Below are 10,642 nucleotides of genomic sequence, written 5' to 3' on the forward strand. Positions count from 1 at the left end.
CTTTTACAGTAATCAAGATAAACTGACATCTCAGTGTGAGATAAACATTATTTTAACTAGAAAAAAAATTTAACTAAAGAAATATGGCAGTAAATTGGAATCTTTCAGTTACTACTTTGATAAAATGTTTGTTTCACAAAAATTGTCTATTTCTTCCAAATAGGATAAATTTACGAAGATTTTTTTCCCCTAAAGATCATTCCTTTATTTTATTTGAGTTAATAATCCTGTTGCTACCTTTATGAAAAAAATAAACAGGGTTTGCTGGTTAGCTCAGTTGGTTAGAGTGGGTGCTGATAACACCAAGGTCCAGGGATTGAACCCTGTACCAGCAGCCACCAAAAAGAAAAAACAACAACAAAACAAACAAAATAATGTAACTGTAAAGTAAAACTTAGTTTGCAATTTTTCCATTTTATAAATTTATTCACATTATTTTTTTAAAACTCCATATTTCTTTTTACATAGCTATATGTCAAAAAATAGTAAACAGTTTTACGGCTTACTTAAAACACAAGTGAGGAATACAGACACTTGCTGTACCAGTAGTCGATTTGGTTGTTTATTTTAAAGGAAATGTTACTAATTTAAAAAGAGTTCCAAGAAATTTAATAGAATTACCAGCAATGATTATTTCTGAAATGTATGAGATATGAAACAATTATAAAAGACTAAAAAACAAAAGGACTCATTAGTGCTCTTTCCTTTTTAAAAAAAATCCAGATGATTGGTCATACCAAAGAAAGTTCAGCAAGTTACAGTGGCTGTAGCCTCAGTCACCTTCAGAATCACTGTCCCTCCTCGTGGGGACAGAACACCGAACAGAGGTCAGCAATACGTCTTCAATCGGTTTCTTAGGGTTTTCCTCCAGGTCCGTCTTGATTGCTCCAAACTCAGACAATTTCCACTCCAACTCTACGTGATAAAGAAAAAGCAAATCCTTTAAGGCATTGTACTGCATGGCTGGCTCCCCTCACCCTAGGCCCATCAAGCTAGTTTTTTCTAAGCAGAAAATACATCATCAAAATTTGATGACAATTTAATTCTAGTGCCATATTTTAAGGTGCCTAAAAATGGAAAAAAACTCAAACCTTTAAAAAGGAAAACACAAAATACTTTCAAATCCATTTTTAGAAGATGAGATCAAGTGAGATATTACATAAACTTGAGCCTATATAGAAATTCAAATAAAATACAAAGAATAAACCTGTCTTCTAATGACTACAGTTTTCCAATTTGGACAATTTCCCAGGGAAGAAATCAGCATGAAACACTGAAAGGAAATAATTCCCACAGGCCTGCTGGAAATCTAACCACTAAATCTAATTTTAGTTAACAAAAGGAAATTCCTCAGCCCCACATCCAATATCTCAATCTACTAGGGTCAGAAGATAAACACCCTAGATCTGATACATTTGTTCTAAGTAATTTAAAAAAATGAAGTACCAGAAACTAAAGAATCAGTGGCTAAAGGCTCAGTTCCTATATTTCGATCTCTTATAATTAATGAAACTCTGCAACTGTGGAACCCTGTAAAGCAAAATCAAGTGATGTATTTTCCCACTGCAGAGGAGAACCCAGGCAGAACTAAGACTACCCAGGAGATTCTAAAACAAATAGCTTAGCCAAAGTCAGATCAATGAAGAAACATTATGCTAATTTGGTACTTCCATTAAAATCTGGCAACCATTTTTACTGAAGTCATATTAATTTAAAGAGTTCCATGAAATAGAGTTGAATGGTGGTTACAAAGGGTTGGGGGTTGGGGTACAAACAGGAAGATGGTAGTCAAAGTGTACAAACGTTCAGTTGTGAGATGAGTAAATTCTAGAGACATAATGTACAGCATGGTGACTATAGTTAATAACAATGTATTATATATTTGTAATATTCTAAGAGAGTAAGACCTTAAGTATTCTCACCACAAAAACCAAAGGGTAACTATGTGAGGTAATGAATATGTTAATTAGCTTGACTGTGGTAATCATTTCACATTGAACACATAAATAAAATCATGTTGTACACCTTAAACATATACTTTTTTTTTTTTTTTGCCAATCATACCTCAATAATGCTGGAAGAAAAAATGTTCTCCATGGAGATGAATAACATTTTAGGTACCTTAGTTGAACATTATGAAAATTCAACAAATTTCTTTTTCACTTTATTTGTGAATTCAACAAATTTCTTTTTTAAAAAAACATGATTTCTGATTCTTGACTCGAGTATATATCTACATTTATGTATCTATATGTACATATATAAATGTACGTACAAGTGTAGTATTTAAGTTATTGTTCACTTATACACTACAATCATAGTTATAGTGTTTATTTCTAGAAAAAGTCTTATTTGAGGATCTGTGAACTTATATTTTACAATGATTGTAAACGTTCCTCTCATGGAACGTTCCTAAAAGGTCAAAACTAGATGCAAATATATATCTAGTTTGAAATGCTGTACATCTTTGAACACTGGAATAATGTAACTGATGTATCTCGTGAGTATATATGTGTATGAGTGTGTTTATACTTTTCCCAGTTGAATATCTTAATGGTGTAGTATATAGTCATATTCAAAAATATGTTTTTGAGACCAGTAAAGCATATTTAGGGGCTGGCTGGTTAGAGCATGGTGCTGATAACACCAAGGTCCACGGTTTGATCCCTGTACTGGCCAGCTGCCAAAAAGGAAGAAAAAAAAAAAAAAAAGTTGGATATATGGATATATTATTTTGGTAAAAAGATAAAGAATTTTACTTGGCAGGAATGTCTCTGGCCACAGGTTCCCTTTCATCTTCCGTGTGGCTATTTTGACACTTCCATGTGCAATAAATGGAAAGGAATAAAAAACACATCCTTCCAGAGTTAAGGGGTAGTATTAAACAAAAAATTTAATTTAAATTTAAAAGCTACAAAGGTATTCAACTGAGAAAACATTTCTGTAGAGAAACACATATATATATCATTTGTCACTAATATGTTCACATAAATTAAAACAAAAATAAATACTGTGATCTTGAGCTACAATTTAAAACAAAACATTCAACTATAGAGACAAAATATATTTGATGTTAATATTAAATATATATATAGTCACCCTCCATATCTACAGGTTTGGCATCTGTGGATTCAACCAATCTCGGAATAAAAATATTCAGGGGTGGTGGGGGGAACAATAAGAAATAACAAGGGCTGGCCAGTTAGCCCACTTGGTTACAGTGTGGTGTTAATTAACACCAAAGTCAAGGGTTCAGATGCCCTTACCGGCCAGCTGCCAAAAACAAATAATGAAAATAAAAATACAAAAACAATACAGTATAACAGCTATTTACACAGCATTTACATTGTATTAGGTATTATAAGTAATACAGAAATGATTTAGAGTATACAGGAGGATGTGTGTAGGTTATATGCAAATACGACACCATTTTATATAAGGGACGTATCTGCAGATTCTGGTATCCACAGGGGGTCCTGGAACCAATCCCCCATAGATACTGAGGGACAACTGTATATTTAAGTCTACTCTGCCCTCCTTTAACTGAGAATTATTAGAGTCCAGTTGTAAGTGCTCCTGGTTACTCATCTGAAAGACTGAATGTGCTTCTTACCTTTTAACAATCACTCACACAGAGGCAAAGATGAACTCCACAAATCACAGTAACACATGTCTGGAAAATAGGCACTCTCTTCTCAATGGAAATATCCCCACCCCACCTCTCATGTGCTCTTGCCTGACTCCAAGAGCCCCTTACCATCTCTTGTCAGGTTCATGCCACCAAACACTAGAGGACCAATAAACTGGGCCTTGATATCACCTTCAAGGTAAACAAATATTGTGGGCAGATTCCTATCTGGATAATTGGGTATGCAGGTTGTTGAAATGGCTTTCATAAATTTGACATCAGGAAACTTCCTGGCAAGTTCACTTAAGTGTTGATTTATCAGGGCACAGAGAGGAATCCTATAAAATAGAAACAGAAAACGAAGAACTGTAATTCTGTATTTATATAAAACAAAGATCGATTACCCTTCTACCCTACGTAAAACCTCATTATAATTTCACAGGTGTTCTGCTACTAGCTAAGATGAATTAACATTAAAAAAAAAAAAAAACTTTCTAATATGTTCAGGGAAAGTGAAGAACTCAAAATCCAAAGTCCAATTTAATTTGACAGAGCAATAATTCAGAAAAACAGTTTCAATGTAAAAGATAATTTCTACGCCCTTTTAATGGGTTGAATTAGAGAACACTGAATATTTAGAATGTATGAAATAAGTCAGAAAGCATTTCCTGCTTTAAAGGAATTCCTAAATAAGGACTGAACTCTATAGTTTAAGAACAAGACTCATACAGGAGAGGAGCACTGGGGGACCATGACATCACTGAGCACAGACCCTGGCCACCTACAGGAGTGATTAATTACATGGAATATTGAAATGCCCTCCAGACAAACAACTTAGAAATTCCTTTGCAATAAAAGGAAAGCAAAGTCTTCACTGCTACACTTTAACAAAGGTGTTTGTGTTAGTCGCAAATATTAATTGGAAAGTCAGAAAAAAAAAGTCTTAAGACAAAAATTAGGCATTAAGGTTTGGGCAAACCAGCAACAAAAACACCTAAAATTCAGTACTGGGAAAAAAAAGAAAAACCCTGGGGAAAAAAAAGAAAAAATATGTGGGGTAAGTCTGACATGTTCAACACATAACTTCAAATTAACATTTTATAGGCAGCATGGACAATCAGCTCACCCTTGTTTATAAAGGTGCAAGATTACCCACAAGCCCTCACCGGCTTGGGTGACTTCTTGAACATAATCCTTTCCTGAGATCTCCAAAACTTCTCCAAATTTATTCTTCAGTTTAGTTGCTTTCCATTCAGCCAGTCTTTGCTGCCTGCACAACAGGAAAGAAACACATTACATACATACATACATACACACAAACTCATGTGCACACATATGTACATCTTTCAGAAGGCAATCCTTGTAAAGGTCCAGGTTTATTTACCTCGGGGCAAAAGTTTAACACCAGTTTGTTGAAATTTGCAATATTATTATTTAATTATAGTATAGTCCTTTCCAAATGTTATCTTGGCTGGAAAATTGATTTTTCAAAGGACACACATTTTATTACCAAGCAAAAAACCAAACAGTCCCTCTGGGCAGCACTAACCTGTACATTTCAATAGCACGTTCATCCTCCTCATTAAATTCATCTTCATTCTCCTCCAGCTCTTCCAAAGTCATGTCTTCATAGGTTTTCACTGAATTTAGTTACATTGGTAAAAAACAAAAAATTTAAAAGATGAACAGACATGCATTTTGGGTTTTCCCCTTCACTTTTCTCCTAAAGAGAAAAACCAGAAGACTCCCAGCCCACCTAAACAAAGATGCCTTACGATATTACACTAGTAAATAAGTGGTGGAGGGTGTTTTAAAAAGACAGATCTGTGTTGATGTCTGCCGACCTGACCGTCTTACCTTCACGCAATAGCGGTATGAATGAGCTTCTCAATTTCATATAACAAGAGAGTTGTATTTGCCTGAAGGTACCTGGTCTGATCTTCAAGTACTCTCTTCAACAGAATCCCTCCCCACCTCTCACGTGCTGCTCTCACCTGACTTCAAAAGCCCCTTAACCACTCCTTGTCAGATTCATGCCTCCAAACACTAGAGGACTAATAAACTGAGCCTTGATATCATCTTCAAGGTAAACAAATATTGTGGGCAGATTCTTATCCAGATAATTGGGTATGCAGATGGTTGAAATGGCTTTGATAAACTTGACATCAGCTCCCATGTTCTCAAGGTCTGGGTGTTATCAGCTCTCATACCATCCAAGGAGACAGCAGGATACAAGGACACACCTCCTAGAGTTAAGGGTGATTATCACGTACTTCTTGGTCTTTTCATATGAGTAGTAGGCAGCTCTATCTTTTCTTGAAACATCTTGCTATAAAATCTGTATCTTATTTTTATTGCCCTTAAATACTCTTGCTTCTTGATATCCAATCCGGCTTTTGCAACCCCCCTTCACTCCAAAAAACTCTTATCAAGGACAATAATGACCTCCATTTCTTGATGATAGGCAGCACTTGACCCAAGCCATCACTGCCTCCTCTCTGAAAGGCCATCCTGCTCTGGCTTCTAGATGCCCCCTCTCCTCTTACCCCTATGGCTGCTCCCACCCTTAAACTTTTGCCAATTAAAATTTCCCAGAGCTCAGTTCTTTGACTCCTTTCCTTCTTTATCTATACCCACTGCCTTGGTGAAGAACCTAATCTCATCACTTTAAATACTATCAATATGCTGATAACTCCCTAAGTTATGCCTCTAGCCCAGACTTAACCCTGATTTGGAGAAAAACACACCCAACTGCCCACTTAACATCTCTATTTGTCTAATAAGAATCTCAAAGTTAATGTGTCCCAAGCAGAGTTCCCCATCTTCCTCCAAACCTGCTCCTCTCCAATGAGCTCTTGCTCATTTCAGTTGGTGGCAATTCCATCCTTCCGGTTGCTCAAGCCCAAAGCTTTGTAGTATCGTTGTCTTATCTTTCTCATACCACTCATAGGATCCATCAGCAAATCCCACTGACCCTACCTTTAAAAATATCCAGATCTAACCATTTCTCACCACTTTCACCACTATGCCAGTCCAAGCCAATGGTATATCTCTCGCCTAAATTATTACAGTAGTTTCCAAACTGGTCTCCCTGCTTCCTGCCTTACCCCCACCCCCTGCACAGTCCATGCTCATAAGGCAGCCAAAGAACAGTGCTGTCAAAATGAAGAACATGCCACTCCACTGGTTAAACCTCCAAAAGCTTCTCACCTCATTAGGCATAAAAGCCAAGGTCTTTACTAGAAGCTACAAGGTCCCAAGTGGTTTCGCCCCTATGGCCTCTCTGAACTTACTTATACCACCCTCCCCAGTCCTACTGGCCTCCTCAGATTCTCCAACATGCCAAGCCCACATCTCACCTGCTCACCTCACCCCCTTCAGTTGTACTCTGATGTCATCTTCGTCTTCTTCGGATCTTTACTCAAATGTCATCTTCACCTCCTTAAGATCTATGCAAATATCATCTCTGACCCAATCTAGAATTATACCTACCTTTCCTCCAACCCTTTCTAGCCCCTTTCCCAGACGTATTTCCCTGTATCTCACTTATAAATTGTTTATTGTCTGAATCCCCTGCTAGGATGTAAGTTCCGTGAGAGCAGAGAATTTTGTCTGGCTTGAGCACAAGTAAATCCCCATTGCCTAGAACAGCACCTGACATATAGTAATCATTCAACAAACATTCACTGGATAAAATACTTTCTAATAAATCCTTCTCTAAATTAGCTCTAACATGGAAACAGGAGACAAAAGTACTAGCCCCTGTGATCAGTGGTTCTCAAACTTTGGTATGCATCAAAAATTCTTTAAGGCACTTGTTCAAAATGCAGATTCCTCGGCCTCAATCCAGAGATCCTGATTCGGTAAGGATTGAGGATGTTTTACAAGCTCTCCAAAGGACTGTAATTCAGTGGTAAGGCCATCTTTGAGAAAACCTCTCTCTCAGACCCCATATATTGCAAACATCTTATGCCTCCCCAAAGTAAGCTACTTTAACTTAATATTCTCAATCAAACCACTAAGATAAAGTATAACTTCATACTAAAAACTTTGAACAAATTTCCATAATATCCCAAGTGAATCACTGACAAGAAAAGATTTAGAAATATCTTCTTCAGGATTATCACATGCTCATCTGACACAGACCAGTATCTGTGGGACTGAAGGACACCTCTGAAGTCCCCCTAATTCTATGGCCCAGGATGGTGAAGGCTGGAGACACCCTGTGACTCATCTGAGGTCCCACAGAAAGTGTCCATGCCAGCACTCCAGCCTCTGTCTCCTGGCTCTTGCACAGATCCTTCTACTATAGCAGTCAGAGGCTTAGAAAGTTGTTTCCTAACCCAGATAGACAGCCAACAAATAAAGAAAATGAGCAAGCTCACCCACTGACTGCTGAAGGACTCGCTGCTCCTCCTCTTCCGCCTCTTTTTCCAATTCTTTCAGACTTTCTTTCGCGGGCAAGATGCCCTTTTTGCGTAAGATGTCATTCCACTCGGTGTCTGCATTGGGGTCCTGGAACAGCAAGACCAATACTATCATGAGTGCAAAGGCCAGTATGCACAGTGCTATGTGTAGGGTAAGGAGCCAAATGGGAAAGGTGGTGGGAAGGGAAAAATTCAAACCAAATTACCCTGTGGCCTGTTTCTGAGAAAGTGTCAAAAGACCCATAGCCCTTGTTCTGTTCTGCCTATTCTTCCTCCCTCCCTCCACAGTCTTGGGGTGAAACTCAGGATATGATGTGCAAATCAGCATCAGCGCTGATACCAGGCTTCTGTTTCATATTCTTATCAATGACCCTGAGTGATTCATTCAACAGATAATAAGTACCTACTATATGTAAATTACTGTTATTAGGCAATAGGGAAGCCTGGTGAATGCAAAAGTCACCTACATTACAGTCAAAAGGAAGAGACAGACAATGAACAAGTACGTATACAAACTATATATATATATATATATATATATATACCTCTCTATCTATCAACAAATTGTGGCAAGTGCAACAAGAAATACGCTGCTCATCTAAAGAGTTACAGGGGACTCATAGTCCAAAGGGTGGACAGGGATGTTCTCTAGAGGTTACATTTAACCATCACCTGAGGGTGGGAAGGAATCAGCCATGGAAGGGTGAAGGCTTAGGAAATAGGCAGAGGAACCAGCATTTGCAAAGAGCCCAAGAGCAAAGAGATTGTGACATTTTGAGCATCTCAAAGCCTTGAGCAGCTGCAGTAGAATCACAGGGAGGGAAGAGCCTGAGGCTAGGTTGACAGAGTTGTCTAATGGCCAAACCTGTGAGGAAAAGCTGGACCCCTTTGAGCAGCTCATAACAGTTAACATTTATTAAACACTAAGTGCTAGGCACTCTGCTCAGCCCTTTAGGGGTACGTACTCACTCAATCCTCACAAGCCTAGGAAAGCCATGGAGTTTATAAAGACATTGCCATGATGAAACAGTGAGCCAAATTTACCAGGATCAAATGTTCTGACCCAGCTGCCCAAGCACCGATTTGCATGGTCTGGCAGGAACACTGCTAACAAAGCTCAGGCCGTGGTTTGGAATATGAAATCAAAGGATACTGTGGAAAGGGCACTGGGATAACCAAGCTCCAGCCCCACCTGTGTCACAATCTTGCTGAGCTACACCGAAAGAAAGATGAACAGAATACTTTCAATAGGTGGTCAGGGAAAGCCTCTGAAAATGTGACAATCCTAAGCAGGGACCTGAAGGATGGAGAATGCACAGGCCACAGCAGCTTTCACCTTTTAAGAGAGTCTGGCTTGTGGCAGACACGTCGTATTTGTAGACGATCATCCCCTCCAGCCCCGAATGCCTCCCTCCCCAAACCAACCCACACCATATCCGTTTCCCATATGCCATTAAGCAGACACTATTTAATCAGAATTCCTGACCACTTCGAGATCAGGGAGAGCTGGCTCCTTGAACAGTGACAATATTTAGTTGTCACAGATTTTTGCTTATAAAAGTGTCCATTTCCATGGTATTCTCATTCATTGTCTTTCAGCTTTACTCAAATCCCACTAGCAAATTCCTGCCACAAAAAAGGAACAAAACTAGAGGATTTTTATCTCATCCATTTTAAGAAAGAAGTTAACACTGAACAGAGCGACCCTCGGGCTAAGCTCTGGAACCCAGGAAGCCCCGAAGGGAGCGCATCCCAACTTGAACACCAGTGTGCGGGGGAAGAGAGCGTCACTCAGCCCTCACCAGCTCTAACTGGGGCCAGACACACGGGTTCCACCACTGTTTTACGCGGTGGAACCCCCCGTCCCCCAGGCGGGACCGTGCACTTCTCCAGGCCTCAGCTTCCATATCCGTAAGATGGGTCCATACACATCCGCTCAGGCGCTCACTAAGGGAATTAGTAGGAAGTAACTTCTGTCAGGAGGGATCCCGCGAGTCCTTCCTTCGCAGATCCTGGAGGGGGCCGACCTCGAGGACAGGGAGCCCCAAAGGACGGAGATTTGGGGGTAGGGCACACAAGGGCGGGGACGCCGAGCCCGTGGGTCCGGGTGGGACCACGCCCGCCCTCCCGCACTGCGCCTCCGTGGGGCCTCAACTCGCGTGGCCTCCCTCCTGCCTGGGGCGCCAGGCGCTTCCGGCACCCCGGCCTCCGCCACGGGCGCGGACCCAACGGGACGAAAGAGTGGCCGTAACTTCCAGGCCACACGTCCCTCACCCAGCTCACCTGCATCTTGCCTCCAAGCTCTCAAGCCGGTCCCGCAGCAGCGTCCCCGCCCCTCAGCTCTCTTCCGCGCACGCGCGCACCCGCCGCCCCGCCTCTTCTCCCAGTCCCGCCGTCGCCCTGTCCACAGGCGAGAGCTGGGCGGGGCCAGGGAGGACGCGCGGGCTCTGCGTCTGCGCTCGCTCCTCAAGAAACCGCGCGGATGCTACGCGCATGCGCGAGGCAGGAAACGCCCGCCGCACGTCTGGCCGTGGGGCCCACGTGACCGGCGGCTAATCCTGGGCGCTACCTTATTAGGGCCGGTCTT

At 40.8% G+C, this 10,642-nt stretch overlaps 1 protein-coding gene across 1 annotated transcript; it reads right to left on the reverse strand.

The window, feature by feature from the left end:
* Window positions 1-416: 416 nt before the first annotated feature.
* PDCL3 (phosducin like 3) lies at window positions 417-10,511 on the reverse strand. Its single transcript, XM_063078724.1, has 6 exons — window positions 10,339-10,511; window positions 8,014-8,143; window positions 5,178-5,268; window positions 4,755-4,898; window positions 3,758-3,966; window positions 417-915 (listed from the first exon to the last, which is right to left on the reverse strand). Exons 1-6 carry the CDS (start codon window positions 10,342-10,344, stop codon window positions 773-775), a joined length of 723 nt encoding a protein of 240 aa, XP_062934794.1. The 5' UTR covers window positions 10,345-10,511; the 3' UTR covers window positions 417-772.
* Window positions 10,512-10,642: the final 131 nt, after the last annotated feature.

Source organism: Cynocephalus volans, chromosome 14 (genome assembly GCF_027409185.1).
Source record: "Cynocephalus volans isolate mCynVol1 chromosome 14, mCynVol1.pri, whole genome shotgun sequence".
Taxonomy (NCBI): Eukaryota; Metazoa; Chordata; class Mammalia; order Dermoptera; family Cynocephalidae; genus Cynocephalus; species Cynocephalus volans.